At 42.3% G+C, this 16,554-nt stretch overlaps 1 protein-coding gene across 1 annotated transcript; it reads right to left on the bottom strand.

Moving 5' to 3' along the window:
• Positions 1–91: 91 nt before the first annotated feature.
• Positions 92–15,833, bottom strand: ddb1 (damage-specific DNA binding protein 1). Its single transcript, XM_053677813.1, has 27 exons — positions 15,675–15,833; positions 13,589–13,737; positions 13,388–13,504; positions 12,856–13,077; positions 11,975–12,089; positions 11,780–11,877; positions 11,283–11,441; positions 11,090–11,173; positions 10,849–10,965; positions 10,514–10,616; positions 9,372–9,447; positions 9,166–9,274; positions 8,591–8,769; positions 8,203–8,366; positions 7,621–7,728; positions 7,083–7,290; positions 6,243–6,338; positions 5,362–5,473; positions 5,161–5,284; positions 4,910–5,074; positions 4,689–4,783; positions 4,427–4,597; positions 3,203–3,312; positions 2,083–2,252; positions 1,683–1,785; positions 1,378–1,501; positions 92–1,291 (listed from the first exon to the last, which is right to left on the bottom strand). The coding sequence occupies exons 1-27, from the start codon at positions 15,733–15,735 to the stop codon at positions 1,208–1,210; spliced, it is 3,423 nt and encodes a 1,140-aa protein (XP_053533788.1). The 5' UTR covers positions 15,736–15,833; the 3' UTR covers positions 92–1,207.
• Between the last annotated feature and the right edge of the window lie 721 nt (positions 15,834–16,554).

Here is a 16,554-nt window from a genome sequence, read left to right on the forward strand (position 1 = left end):
CTGAAGTCAGGAACTCCTAAAGAATCATTCCAGAAGCATCAGTGCCCTCTGCTGGCAAATAAAGGAAAATCAACACATTTTGAAGCGTGCGTTTACGCATCAGCAGCTACGGCTTTATTCAGATGCATTTTAAACATTTCATTTTCATCAGGATTGCATTTCATCAACGAGTCCATGCTTTCAGTCGTCTTTATTTAACCTAACGGCACAGTAAAACAATATAATAAACTCAACCCATAGTTAATTTGGACTTCTAAAATATGCAAAAACAGAAGAAGAAAAAACAGGATTATATGGGTCGCATCATACAGAATTCTCCACTGTACTGTATCTATTGTACAATATCTGATTATAATCCTGTCTGATCTCAAAACACTACCTACGTGTATTCATTTAAATTAAAATATGCAAAAACTTCAGTCCAACCCAACAAAACATTGCAACCCCCCCAGTTTATTTTACGTAATTATTATTTTTATCCTCATTAAATCCATCAAATCAACATCTGAACGTAGACTGACACTTGCTCAATAAATAAACACAAATGTAATACATATGAAATAACACTATTATATGCGAGGTATAACACTACGTGCTGCTGCAGGAAAATAATCAACCATCGACACGGTAGTGCGATGCAGCCTGATTCAGAAAGTGCTTTATTCTACATTTAATTTAAATGGACCAATCGGATTACGTCTTTTATTTTTTTTTTTTGCAGAACAAATAGAAATCAGAAGCTTTACTGGAGCAAGCTTTATTAAAAGTAAAGAGAACATGAAAAGTCTAAGTCACGTGACCAGCATCCTTCCACACGCGTCCCCCGCTCAGCGCTGTCCGAACATCTTAATCACACCGCCCTGATAAAGCAACCTCATGATAAAGCAGTGCTTACCGTTCATCCCTCACTCTTTATATGCGCTCGCACACACACACACACACACAAATGCAATCACACATACACACAGTCAAAACCATCATAACGATCAGTTCTACAAAATGTGTGTATTTTATTTAATTTCAGGATAAGATGCTCTGAAAAGAAGGATGAGCTGAACCTCGAGGAGTGAAACACCAACACACACACATGCACCCATCCCTCTCTCTTTCTCTCCAGCACGCACGCACACACACACACACACACACACACACACACCTGCCTGGTTTATTTATATCTATATACAGAGCGTCGTGTAGCGCAGTAGGGTTAGTGGATCCTGGTGAGTTCCTCTACTATCTTAATCACTTCATCCACCGTGGCCTCTCGCTTCATCCCGCTGCCGTCATCGATCTAAACACACACACACACACACAGAGATCAAACAACACCGCACACACACTCCGACATCACACAGAGTTACGTGTAGTTAGAAATACCTGTAGTGTGCTGACCACTTCCTGCATTTTGGCTCGTCCCAGGTCTAAGAAGCTTTCGATCAGATCTCCGTCGATGAAACCCGTGGCCTGTTCAGTCTTCCTCTCCGTATTGAAGGATCTCCAGGTGAGGACGGTTAAGGAAGTTTTTTTTTTTTTTTTTTTTTTAAAAAAAAAAAAAACACGCACTGTTCATTTTTATAAATGCAAGACCACGTCACACGCACGTGCGCGCAAAGGGCGCCAAAACTTTTTCACTAAGCGTATAAAGGATGTTGCTGGCACCGGAACAGCGTTTAAGAGGATATAAGCTGTGCTCGATCTTTCCCACACTCTTAATGACCTTGTTGAGTCGATTCTGTAAATCCATCAGTAAACTGTACCAGCCCTCTGACAGCGACGTCACCAGCCCTGAAAAACACCAGCATTATCTCGTCACGTCACCAGACAACTCACAATCTCCAAACCTCATCAAATACAAGGTTTATCAATGAAACAACAATCATTTCTGACATCTTTACAGTTTAAAGAAAAGACCCCTGGGTCCCGAGAACTTTAAAAACAACGTTAGTTAGCGACTCTCACGGGATATGACGAGACGATTATTGATCGCTTCGATCAGATTAAATAAGATCGTCCACGAGATCCGACTCCATCATGAAGCCTCCAGACTCTCAGGTGGTGACATTTTTTTCCTTCCTTTCTTACCGATCATCCCGTTAACGGTTCCAAACAGCACAGAACCCTGTGTAGGAGTAGAGCTCTCGCCGAGGTTCTGCAGCACGAGGGAACCGTGACAGAACACGTTCACAAATTCACCCAGGTGGAACACACCCACTTCCTGTAAATGCTGACGCTCCTCATCGGTGGTGGCAGCGCTGAGAGAGAGAGAGAGAGAGAGAGAGAGAGAGATCACACCAATCACCTCTAATCTAATCTAATCCTAACAACATCTATATTTCATATATTTATATATCTATGTGATTTATAGAAATGCAATACGTGATCATTTAATTAATGCCTAGTTGTGTTTAATGTTTATTTTATTCATTATAATTTTTCTACTGCTTTATTAGTTGTTTTTGTCTATAAAACTTTTATATTAATTTGCTTTGGCAACATTGTTAAAGTCAGACCAATAAACTGAACACACTGAACTTAGAGAGGAAGAGAGGGGGAGAGAGAGGGGGGGGGGGGTAGGGGGAAGGCGAGAGAGAGGGCGAGAGAGGGGGCGAGAGAGGGGGCGAGAGAGGGCGAGAGAGAGAGGGCGAGAGAGAGAGGGCGAGAGAGAGGGGGAGAGAGAGAGGGGGAGAGAGAGGGGGGAGGAGAGGGGGGGAGGGCGAGAGAGAGAGGGCGAGAGAGAGAGGGCGAGAGAGAGAGGGCGAGAGAGAGAGGGCGAGAGAGAGAGGGGCAGAAGAACAGAAGGGCAGAAGAACAGAAGGGCAGAAGAACAGAAGATAGGGGCAGAAGAAGATAGGGGCAGAAGAAAAGAAGGGCAGAAGAACAGAAGATAAAGGCAGAAGAACAGAAGGGCAAAAGAACAGAAGATAAGGGCAGAAGACTCTCCTGAATACACGCGCTTGGGTGTGTTATAGACTTTACACCGCAGTGTTTAAGAATATTTATTTTTTTGAACATCATAAAATCACCCCGTTAATGTAATAAAACCACCGAACGAATGAACTCTGCAGAAGAACCTCCGTCCTACGCGCCCCAGATGTTCTGGGATGCCTGCAGCGCCGTGGCTCTGAGCTGGGAGCGAGAGAACCAGTGTGCGGTGAGGTGTTTGACACCTCATTAACGTGTCGAGAGCACAATCCTCCTGTACCTGTCTTTCTGGCACACGAAAAGGTTAAACGCGTTCTCTGCACCGAGGAAATTATCATCGTCCAGGATCTCCACTGCACTCATCCAGTTCGGGTTGAAGTCTCGAGCGATCTGGGGGGTGAGAGGAGGAGAAAAAAACCCAAAAGACAATTATGTGCTAAAAACAGATACAGATCTGTCTAAAGAGACACTTTCAACCTTTCATATAAAAAAAAAAAGAGAGAGACAGTGAGAGAGAGAGATAGTGACAGAGAGAGAGAGAGGTATAGAGAGTCAGAGAGAAACAGAGCACAAGGTAGTGAGAGTGACAGATAAAGAAACAGAGAGCACAACAGAGAGACCGAAAGGCAGAGATAAAAGAGAGACAGAAGGACAGAGACTAACAGAGGGAGAGACAGACAGACAGAAGGACAGACAGACGAGCACAGAGCGAGATAGATAGTGACTGACAGAGAGAGAGAGAGAGAGAGAGAGAGAGAGAGAGAGAGAGAGAGAGAGAGAGTGAGTGACAGAGGGAGAGAAACAGACAGTGACCGAGGGAGAGAGAGACACAGGGAGAGAGAGACAGAGAGAAAGACAGAGAGAGAGAGAGAAAGACCAAGGGAGAGAAACGGAGATAGTGACGGAGAGAGAGACAGAGGGAGAGAGACAGAGAGAAAGATAAATAGAGAGAGAAAGGGAGAGAGACAGAGGGAGAGAGAGACAGAGGGAGAGAGAGAGAAAGACAGAGATAGAAAGACAGAGAGAGACAGAGGGAGAGAAACAGAGAGAGAGACAGAGGGAGAGGGAGAGAGACAGAGAGAAAGACAGATAGAGAAAGGGAGAGAGACAGAGGGAGAGAGAGACAGAGGGAGACAGAGAGAAAGACAGATAGAGAAAGGGAGAGAGACAGAGGGAGAGAGAGACAGAGGGAGAGAGAGAGAAAGACAGAGATAGAAAGACAGAGAGAGACAGAGGGAGAGAGAGAAAGACCGAGGGAGAGAAACAGAGAGAGAGAGACACAGAGGGAGAGAGAGAGAGACAGAGAGAAAGACAGATAGAGAGAGAAAGGGAGAGAGACAGAGAGCGAATCTGATAGTATATACATTACAGCCTTGTTTGAGATAAAAGTTCAAAGAAAAGAAGGCAGTTCTCCACAGCCCGGTCTGTTCATTCAAATGGGCTCTTTCCTAAAAAACCACAATAAACCCCCATTAAAATCCTCGTCTCGGTCTGAACATCGCACCTCCTCGAAATTCCCCTCCATGGGTTTGTAGGCCAGCAGCAGCACCGACCTCATCAGATCTCCCACCAGTATGAAGTCCCCTTTGGTCTTCAGATACAGAGCCATGATGTTGTTGTAGTGATTACACTCAGTCCTCAGCTCTTTTTCTGCCGTCCACTCATAAAGGCGCACCTACACACACACACACACACACACACACACACGTCAGAAACAGTCCAATAAACACATCAACTCTAAACTCGTGCAACTCTACGCGTCTCACAGTGCTGTTGATGCTGGCCAACAGTTTGCCGTTAAATTCCACGATGGAGTAGACCGCGCCTTTCACCTCTTTCTCCGCTACGGTCTGCAGTTTACCTAACGAGAGGGAATGTAAACATTTACATTCCATATACACACTCTTTCTGATGATCACGTTAACACCTACAAGAGCAGAATAAACATCAACGTGTTTAGAAATGAAATACGGCTGACGGTCGTTACCGTCCGTGTAGTGGAAGACGATGATGCGACCCTGCTTAGGCTCCGCCTCCTCAGGGTAGACCATAGCGGTGCCGACGATGAAGTAGACGGCGGGATCTTTCCCCAGTTTACAGGACACCAGGCTCAGTGCGTACTCGCTGGGCAGAAACTGGTGGGCGTGAAGCACTGAGACGACAAAACGAATATTAATTGCTTCTGTCCGACCGTGAGCCAATCACGAGGCTCCGACTTTAACGACGAGGACAGAATACCTTCGAAAGTGTGCTGATCCACCACGAGCAGGCTGTGCACCTCCACCTCCTCCCCGAAGGAGGTCTCATGAGGAGAGGTGCTGCTGGGGAAGAGCTTACTGGAGCTCACGCTGCTCGACAGAGCCTGAGGACAGGAAGTAAAGACTGAACAGCTCGTCTTCGTTTTAATGAACGACTGCAACCTAGATCAGGAGAACCTACCTGCGTGCTAGCGCTGGGGCGTACGGGAGCCGTGGTTCCGTTTACGTCCTGCATCTCCACTCGACTGGAGAGCACGCCGAAACACTGGGACACCTCCTGATAACAGATCCTCCTGAGAGAGAGAGAGAGAGAGAGAGAGAGAATAATCAGAAAAGCAAAACATCCTTCTACCTCTGACCTGGAAATGAAAGGAAACCCGCCATCTTTTATACGGACATTAATTCTATAAATAAGTTCAGAGGAAACTACTGACTTCCAGCTGTACATGGGGAGGAGGAGGGAAGGAAAGAGAAAGAAAAGAAGTAAAGAGGGAAGGAAGTAAGGAGCTAAGCAATTATTTAAGGAAGGAAGTGGAAAGAAAATAAGTAAAGAGAGAGGGAAGGATTTAAGGAAGGAGGAAGACATAAGTAAGAATGAATGGAAGGAAAGAGATAGAGAAGTAAGGAGGAAAGGAAGGAAGGAAAGACAAATAAGTGAGGAAGTAAATAGGCACAGCTGTAAGGAACAAAGACAGTAATTAAGTACGTAAATGAATTAGCATGCAAAGAAGGACAGAAAAAAGTCAAACAGAAAGAAAGCAAGGAAAGACGTCACGATGTAAGGAAGTAAACAGTTATTGTAAGGGACGAAAGAGGTACTGAAGTGAGGAAGGAAGGAAGGAAATAAGTACTTAAGGAAAAGAGGAGATAATGAAGTAAGCAAGTAAATAAGTATGGAAGAAAGGGAGGACAGAAGGAAGGAAGGAAGGAAGGAAGTAAGGAATAATGGAAGTGAAGTAACTAAATCTGTACATAAGTTAGGAAGGAAGGAAGAAATGAATAAACGAAGGAAGGAAAGACGTACAGAAGGAAGTATAGCTATAGACAGATGAACAGACTCACTTGGGTGATTCGTACAGAGGAACAGTGCGAATGTGGAGCTTCTGGATTTCGTCGATAGTGCCGATGGTCAGAGTGCTGTTATTGGCCAGAGCCAAGCTGTTAGATTCAACAACGAGAATTAACACACATTACAAACAAACAAACAAACAAACAAACAAACACACACCGTCAGGTCCTAGTAATATTTTTTAACTAATTAATGAACTTAAACATTATACAGTGTTAAGAATAGCCTGTAGCAGTGGACGGGAACCTGGGGCTCAGCCAGCTGTCTCACCTTTCACCGACAATTACATTTCACATCAACCAGATTCAGAGATCTGCTGCACATCACAGCTATATTCCTCGCTCTCACCCATTGTGATGAATGACTAAGGGAACTTGGCCTGTGTGTTACCTCATATTTATACCCCTGTGAAACAGGAAGTCATGGCTGAACAATTTCCTGTTCCTAGTCAGCCAGGTGTACTAAAAACATGTAAAATATCAATGGGAATATACTTCAAATATATTTCTCACATACGAATTCATAGGGGTGCCAATAATTGTTGCACACCTATATTTAAAGTTTTTTTTTTTTTTTTCCTTTCAATAAACCGGTCTTGTGTTTGCAATTGTTTGCCATCCATGAGAGAAGAGTATTTTCGTGAACAAAACATCAAGATGTTAAAACAATAAAAAACTCTTTTTCACAGCCTTCTTTGTTGTGTAAAGCTTCTCCAGCTGGAGCTCATCCCAGAAATCTTTACCTCCTTCACAGAAAACAAAGAACTGCTGCATAAACACTGGATCATTTGCCATCCCACAGGTACACACACACACACACACACTCACCCCTACCTGTCGGGGTAGCCCTCGGAGTTGAGAGGGCACATGTAGTTGACCTCTTTGAGGTTGACGTTGGAGAAGACGAGCTTGTGGTTGCTGGAGTAGATGACTGTGGGTCTGTCCGAGCACGCAAAGACGTTGGAGGTGGAAAGAGAGCGAAAGGTACGGAGCACCGTGGGCTGAGTCCCCAGAGTCACCTTCTTCCGCTCCGTCAAAGTGCCTACACACACACACACACACAGAGTTCAGTAGTGGTATGCAAATATCACACTGAACACTCTTCCTCACACTTCTGCAGTTTCATTTTCATTCCTGAACCAAACACGTTTTCCTAAAACCCACACTGGACAGGTTCCTCATTAAACCCCCTAACGACGCACATAAAACTGATAACACGCAAATAAATTTAACCAGCCTTCGTTTGTGAGTCGTTTTGACACTTCATTACATTTTATGTGAGAGTACAGCGTTATCCGTCGTTTTCGGGACGGTTTCTGGGTAACACGACAAGCTGTGTGTACTGTATGAACCGTATACACGTTTCTCTGACCTGTCTCCAAGTCCAGGCCAAAGTAGAAGAGAGCGCCGTCTCCCAGAGCACACAGCAAGTAATGGCTGCCTTCAAACGTGGTCATCAGGATCGAACGTGGAATGATCTCTGAGAACAGAGCGATAGATAGAGACGCAGAGCGAGAGATAAAGAGAGAGAGAGAGAGAGAGAGAGAGAGAGAGAGAGAGAGAGAGAGAGAATGACAGAACTGATTAACCCTCAGCCTGTATGGATTTAGATAATTTACATAATTACCCTCAAGAGAATTATTCGTTCGCCTTAAAGAAAATTTAAAATAAATGAAAGAAAGAAAGAAAGAAAGAAAGAAATCTCTCCAGGGGTGGCGTCAGTAAATCTTAACCACCCCGATAATGTTTAGGAATAAGGAATAGAAATGAAATGTAAGAATCTCTGTGTTTCCCTGCACTACGTATTTTATATCCCGAAGACTGAAGTATCGTAAGCATCACTAAGAACAACGGCTGTTCGCATACATGTATACACTACCAAGCGGCCAGGACACTTTAAGCTGTAGAGTTTAACGACCCCGTTAGTCTTCTATTTCATTTCCCGTCCTCTCACCTCCACCCAGCATCTCCTTATGCAGAGGACTAAAGCAGGGCAGGCGGAGGACTCGGGCCGAAATGTCCGTCCACAGACCGACGGCACACAGGCTGGACTCTCCGCTGCTCTCCCCGAGAGGAGTGATGTCCAAACACGCCACCTCGTGCTCCATCTCCGTGGAACTGCACATGGGGAGGAAAAAAAAGAAGAAGAACAAAGAGCGTGACTGATTCACCGAACATCTACTTGAGCTGCAGAAAATTTTAGCAGACAGTCACGACACTAGTACTACTACATAAGAAAATCTGTTTTGACCAATCAGTACCATGTCTAGCTCCGCCCACAGGTCCCTGCTCTCGACTCTCACATGAGGTGTAATGATGTGTAAAGCGTATACATGCGGTACCTGATCTGCTTTAGTTCTCCACTGAGGATCTGTAGGTAGTAGAGCACTCGTCCCACCGCGAGCACCACCTGGGTGGAGTTGCAAGCAGCCACGCTGATGTTCCTTCCCTGAGGCTCCTTCCATTCGCTAGTCAAAGCCTTGCTGTCCTGCGTGACCAGTCGCACCGAACCTGAAGTAATCTGGACCCAAAAACAAACCACACACCACCATCAAAATCTATTTAATACAAAAGCAAAACCTCCCTTAACGCTCTGGACACCGAGACAACAGTATATCCTCGAGATGACACGGAAGTATGACGACATCCTGTACTAGCTTGTATTGGTCAAATTAAATACTCTCGAGAACTTATATCTCCTCCCCCTGGGGGCGTGTCTAGCAGCTTTTAGCACTAAACACGGTTCGTTTTTGTGTCTCGAACACCATGCTACCGGCGGCCACTCTGCCTTCCTGTTCCAAAACCTCAACACAGACTGAAATCACACGTCTCACGAGAACTTTAACTCGCTACGTTTGGTTTAAATAAAAGAACTTGCGAGAGGACGTAAAGTCGACGTAAAGTGATAAACGCGCACCTGAATGAGCTGCTGGTGAGCGACGTTTCCGCAAAAGAAAGTCTGCTGGTTATCGACAAACCCCGGAAGTTCGGTCTCCTCCACCTCCTCTCCGCTCAGCATCAGCACTCTTATTAAGGAACGCAAAACACAGAGTTAACACACCTTCACAGAAAATAATAATAATAATAATTAATGCAAAGTATGACAAACGCTCTCAGTCCTACCTGGTTTGGCCAACGAAAGAAAGCACCAGCATGTCGTCGGTCTCTCTGCCCGCCTCCGAGCGAAGAGGCCATAACCCTAACCACAAAGAAAAAACGTGTTTGGGAGGAAGGGGGTAGAGACAGTGTGAACAGCAGCTAAACAATTCAGCTCGCACTCTCTACCCATCAGTAAGTGGGGTTTGAAGCCCTGAAGTCCCTAAGTGGACCTTCAAGTTTGACAGTTTAATCAATTTTATGTCACGACTAGGGTTTTGCAATGGTTTCTTTACTACTACCAAAAAAAAAAAAAAACAAACAAAAAAAAAAAAACCCTTGAGGAAAATAAAACCAAGATTCAATTCCAGACCAGTCCTTGTGATTTGGCGATCATGGAACAGACATCATTTGCACATCGCATATGCTTTTTAAAATAAATAAATAAATAAATAAATAAATAAATGAGAAAGACACAATTATTGGGTAGTCATGGAAACACCACGAAGATGAGAAACGTGTGTTTGTCTTATTATTTTAAAACAATTATCATGCATCAATACGATATGACGCAATTTCAGCGTAGCTCCAGAAAATACCACGATTAAGTAAAATGATATGTGGGCGGAGCTATGTTCTAACTGATCTTGTGATGTCACAAAATAAACAAACTCCACGGCTTCACTGGACCAATAGTGTATGAGATTAGATGACGACTGTGCTGCACCCTGAAACGTAGTATCTAACTACCTTAGCTACCGTTAGTGATGAGGAGGTACGGGTCGTCGTGGTAACGGTGAAATACATTCAGATCTGAGAAAGCGTGGATGTAAACCGAGACTCTGATATGGAAATGTCACTGTTATGACAATCGTGGGCTTGTTTATTAGCCTGAAAACTGTTAATATTAGAATTCTGATTTCTAATTTGCATATCCATGCATATCCATGCATATTCATAGACCTTGCGATCTGTCGTGGGGATAACGGTGTAGAGATGTTCCTGGCCATTCACATTTCCTGAATGTGAAAACAAACCGTTTATAATTCTACAGAGATTATTCTATACGTTTTAGAAATGAATCTTTGCCTTTGATCCATGTATAGATCAAAAGGGATTTTACTGTGTGTGTAACCGAGCTAAAGAGCCCTAAACACTGTGGCACTGACCTTTGATACCAGGCAGGTCAATACTGGCGTGCTCGTGGATTCCAATACCGTTCCGAATGATCCTTAGAGAACCTTCCTTAAAAGCGCCAGAGCAGGTCACCAGCTACGGCAAGAGACAGAGGACATGATCAGCACTGAACCATTAAACCATTACCAATACGTTTTTTTTTTTTTTTGATGTCGCGTTCGTCAAAACACGACATATACGATAACACGAAATGTTCTATGGCTGATTCCGTTCAAATTTATATCAAAGGATGAAATACATGTCATAAATGTGCATTAAACAGCAAGCACTTCAGATGGAGTTCGTACGTGGATGGGTGTGGTCTCACCTGTCCCTGTCCCTGCCGCTCCAGATCCACAACACACATGTCCACTATCGGTCCCAGGTTAGTGAACGTTTCCATAACCGCCACGTACGAGCCCTGATCGTTACTGTCCACGTTCAGCTGTGCACACACACACACACACACACACACACACACACACACACACACACACACACACACACACACGTTTTATTACTCAGGAAATGTCTAGATATTTTATAGTAATATTAAAAACCTGACTGACTTTAACCAGTTGAGAATCTCCAAGCCTGGATCCAACAAACACCACTCCGTTATCCAGGTAGGTCAGACACTCAGCGATGGATGTCTGGAAGAAACACAAACACACAAATATGAAAACACACATACATGCGAAAACAACTGCTGTTGGAACACACACACACTCATACATACCATATACATATACATGCACTCACCTCTCCTAGCAGTTCCACCCGTAGATCTTTGAGCACCATGGAGCCATCGATCAGTTCCTCTTTCTCCAGCAGGAGCATGAACAGCCTTCCATCCATATCACCCAGGAGATAGCGAGAGCCGTTCGGGTCCACGCGGTTGTGACACACGATCGTGCTTTGCTATGGATTTACATCATATTTACCACAAATTCACTCAGTAAAAAGACAAACCAATAAACGTGTGAATTATTTACACGATTCGTTCTTCACGCTTTTCCAAAGCTGATTAAAGAAAGACACGTCACACATTTTATCCGTTTACAGTTACGTCTTATGTCATGGGACGTCCACAAAAACCGTCAAAAACCGTTATAGCAGCTATAAGCAGTGTCTATAGAAATGATGACGTATTAGAACAAGCGTCATATAGAAAACGAATCGATTAAACTTTCCGACCAATCAGGATCGAGAACTCATCGGGCAATTCTGTCGGATAAGTGAGCGCAATTTTGAATCACCTTGATTGTCGGAGGTGCGATGGCCAGGTATTTATCTCCGTTGTGATACGTGATGGACTCCTGGCCAATGATTATAGCGCCGCCGAACGGCTCGGGAACTGTGGTTAAGACACAAAAACACACAATTCAGATTTTTATATACATATATAGATTAGACGAACATTCGTAACAACTCTAAGGATCATTTACACTCACCAGGAATAACCATCGAGGCCTCGGCTTCGACGTTCTCCTGTTTCCAAGGACCCTTACTGAACTCCTTCTCCTTCAGAGACACCTCGTACGTCTTCACGTGACGTCCCTGAGGGTCCTGGAGAGATGAAATATTTTTTACAAGACAACACATTTAAAATAATTTAATGCTGTTTAATAAATTAATTAATATGAACAGTTTATAGCAATTAGTTATTAACTGTTATTAAATAAATAGTTATTCATAAATAAATGTTTAAGAAAATATTTTTATTTTTAATAATAAAAAAAACAATGCGAATAAGCACGTAACACTTTTTGGCCAAATAACATTTAAGCGTTATTGAATAAATATATTTAAAACAGTTTAAAGTTAAATAAACATTTCATAAATAATTATTGAACATGTTTTATTTAATAGTTCTTAAGTGGATATTTATTGTTATAAGTTAAGTAACCGTTTGATAAGTAAACCTAATTATATTTATTTGTTAGATCATATTTATTACTGTTTAGTATATACGTTTTTAAAAATCACAAATATTTATTCACCAAATATAAACAAATAAAAAAGAGACAATCATACCTGTGATATCTCAGAAAAGCTCATGATGACAATTTATCATGATATGAATATTATATCGCCATTTCACACAGCGAGTTTGCTTTAATGCCGGCATGTAAACCGAAGGGTGCCAATACTTTAATATTAGTAAAAAGCAGAATACAGAGGGCAAAAACGGTATCGAATGACGTTAAAATAACACAAAAGACAAATGCTTTCTGTATATTCTATCACACCACGCTATGATGTGAGCGAACATAGTTTACAGCACATGTAATTTAAAGATGAATGACCATGTGTGTGTATAAAGACTTGCTACCTGATATATAAAACAGACGGTAGGGGCCTGACATCCAAACAGGAAGTGAACGTCTATGACCTGCAGCTCCTCCAGTCGAATGTTAAAGGCTTTGAGCTCACGGTTGTCCCGATCCAACGGGATGACTTTAAAAAGACCGTCGTAGAGACGCAGACCAATCATACGACACTCCGGGTCCACAATACCGATGATCCCGGTCTCTGATGGACGCCCGATCCGATCCTAAAAAAATACAGACGAAATACAGAATAAATACAAAATTAAGATTTGATCCTTGGGCTCAGAACGAGGACCTTTTAAGGTCCTGAATAGCAGTCATTTTATAGACACACCCCTTCATTCCGCCCCATCTCAGTCTAAAATCATTAAGCGCCCAGCACGGCCGGATAATTCTCCTGCTGTGCTTGTGAACATCCTCAGAAATGCGACTCCACCCACTCAATTATTAGAAACCCGATCTTGACAAATCTCGCCTGACATACCTTTAACGTGTTCGTGTTAGACAGAAAAGTTCTACGGTTTGCGTTTATACCTGAACGTTTCCATGAGCACGAGTGATGATATCAATGCTGTCTCCATTCTGCTTGTACTCCAAGATGCAGGCGTTGTATTTGGCCGTCAAAATGAACAGAAGGTCCTTACTTTCACCCTGCGCAGTCATAAAGAACATAATTAACATACAGTTAACATTTAAGAAATATTCATGTGTTCAAAACGCAACTCTGTGACTCACTTTGGGTCTGAAGAGCTCCATGACGGCGATCTTGCCGTACATGCCGATTTCTTTGACCGGCCGTAATCCTTCTGCCGTGACCACATAGATCTCCAGACGTGTGTTCTTTGCTATGAGAAGGTTAAGATCCTCCGCTGAAGTGAAGTGACCTGCAGGTACAGGAGCATACGATCAAGTCAATAGAATGGAATTTCATCGTTATTACAATAATAAATAATTAACGCAAGTAGAGCAAGACACACCCCTGGTGGTGGGGCATGTAGAGAGCGTTTAACTGGACGAACACAAGATTAGTGCAGCATGATTCATCAAAAATTTCAAATAGTTTCTCTGGATGTCAAAAATTATACAATTAAAAATGTCCAAAACAATAGAATTTTTTTTTAAAGGGAAAAGCACCAAAGGTTCATAGGCACCATATATGGAATTGTATGTTTTCTTCTTCAACAATGGAAGACCACAGACCACTTGTATGCTTTCTATGAAATTTGGCACGGGGATAGAGGACAGTCTCCACTACCTTTACAACAATTTTGGCAGACATCACTCAAGCACTCTACCACCACCAATAGGGCAAATTTGAGCATGTTTATTTCCACCATATTGGAATTCTGAATTATTCCAAAAACAGGTTTTTACAAATTTTGTCTACTTATCAACAAATCTGGATATAGAGCATCATGAAACCAACCAGGAAAAAAAAGTTGCTTCTCAGACTTATGATCTACGAAACCGTCCATCCAGAACTCGTAAACGAATTTGACGGCAAAGCCACCAAATAGGACATGAGGTCATTACCCAAATTGGAGACCCTGGGGGACTTAAAGAATTTTTTTTGTCAAAATTCACCCCTAGTCAGCACTATAATCCTCAAATTTGTAAACTCAACTTCTGAAATCAAAATTCTTGTTCTTCTTGAACATTTCCTTGAACATGCAGTGTTTTTGATACAACCAATTTGTGATTTCTCAAACAGGAAGTCAGACATTTTTTTTTTTCAACAAAACCGGGAGGGTTTTTTTTTTGCTTCTTCTACAAATTTTCACACTTACACATCATGGTAAGTTCAGGTTAGAAAAAAACAAACAAGTTTCTCAGATTTGTGTGACCTATCGTCCATACCCTTAGCTAAGTCACTGAACAGGAAGTGAGGGCATATCTATTCAACATTTTCTTGTACTGACATCGAACAACATGACCCGAGGCAACTTAGCGGGGCTACTGAAAACAGAAAGTGAGACCATCTCTCAGCAACGGCTTGATGTTTTGTCTTGGAATTTAGTACATCTCTTCAAGCACTGGTGGTTACAGTGGCTTTTGGTCTTCCTCCACTGATATGGGGTGGGGACAGAAAGTGCTTGGCCCCCTAAATCTCTGCTTGCAGCTATATTTATTTCCTCTGGATAGAACAACAACAATAATAAAAAAAAAAAATTGTGTCCAGAACACTAAGTGAGAGGTACAAAAAGGCTCTGAAACACTTTTTAAAAAAATTATTCAGATGCACTTTAAGAGCATTTCCCACATTTTATGACTATTTCGTATACTTAATTATTAAGTTTCTCTTTAATACAAAGTTCCAACGTCAGAAAAGTCACACTCATGCCTCATTATAAATCCCTCAAATATCACGTGATCATTTAGGAACAAATCTCCAGGAAAACATCTTTAATCACGCATTAACGATCCTAAATAAGAATACATTTAAATCAAGCATTCATTTTGACTACAACGTCACGCACGCGCTACAACATAACAAATCCTATAGCTAGCACGAGCGGACAATATTAGCCAACTGGCTAACCATAACGACCTTCGTAAATGTGTTGAATTTCGCACACGCGTTTTTAACACCGCACTTGTCCTCGTGGTTCGTGTATAACTAATACATTCTGACTGAGTGACATAAAAAAGAAATCAAGAAATCAATCAAAAATAGTCTGTGACGCGATTAATGAAGCGTTAACGGGGGACATGCTAAGAGCTAGCCACACAGGCCTGCAGCGCGGGAGGCGCGCGCCGAGCTTATAATAACGCGCGAGAGCAATAAATAAAGCTGAAAATCAGCGCCCGGGTTTTGACTGACCAGTGATGCAGGCGTTCACCGCGGTGGGTTTCTGCGCCGTTACAACGTAGTTGTAGGACATGGCGTTCAAATTCAAGATACACCTGAAAATTCGCTATTTTAGGGTTTAGTTTATGCTTCTGTGTACGACCATGGAGACACAGAAGAAGCCACAGGAAAAGCACGGGAGCGTCACAGCACCACCTACAGGCCTGGAGGATTGACAGCGTTTTCTGTTTTCAAGCGTAAAACGATTTTTTTGTGGTGTTCATTTACACATTTTTTTAACATTAGATAATTGTAATATATATTACATATATATATATTTTTTTAAAAACAACAACAATAAAATTACTTTGGTATAAAAACAAAAAAAGTTGGCCTGGTTCTAACGGCGCAACCGTTGCTACAATATTTGTGAATCTTTGATCCGACACCAAATTGATTCATGATTCTTCAGCTTTTTGATTCGTTTTAAAGCGGCTTCCTGTGAAATAACAAAAATGATTCGATTCACTGAACAATTCGGTACACTAAACAGCAACTCGATTCAGTGATTAAAGCTTTCTAAAATATTTTCTCATAATACTTGCTCAGTCATGCTGAGCTTCTAAACACTCTCTGCATCCATGGTGATGTAAATCTTTTCTGGATGACTAAAATGTTTCAGCTTCACCAGAAAAAAGATGTTTGGAGAATCAGGAGACCAAGAGCATAGCAGAGTATAGTCAAAGAGATGGTTTATTAGACACCCTGGGTACTACAGCATTTCATAGTCTTAATCTTAGTCTAAACATAAATTGGATATTTTAAACTCAGCTGTACGTCCAAGCAACCTACTCAAGGCTAGTTAAGGAAAATATCAGAGAACAGACAAAACACAGTGACAAAATCATAAAGG

The sequence above is a fragment of the Ictalurus punctatus genome, chromosome 4, assembly GCF_001660625.3.
Source record: "Ictalurus punctatus breed USDA103 chromosome 4, Coco_2.0, whole genome shotgun sequence".
Taxonomy (NCBI): Eukaryota; Metazoa; Chordata; class Actinopteri; order Siluriformes; family Ictaluridae; genus Ictalurus; species Ictalurus punctatus.

Coding starts and splice junctions, on each gene's coding strand:
- ddb1 (XM_053677813.1), bottom strand. CDS start 15,735: ATGTCCTACAACTACGTTGTAACGGCGCAGAAACCCACCGCGGTGAAC. Junction 12,090..12,855: donor CCGTCTGTTTTATATATCAG/GTAGCAAGTCTT, acceptor TCATCTCTCCAG/GACCCTCAGGGACGTCACGT. Junction 5,075..5,160: donor GGATCAGCACACTTTCGAAG/GTATTCTGTCCT, acceptor TTGTCGTCTCAG/TGCTTCACGCCCACCAGTTT.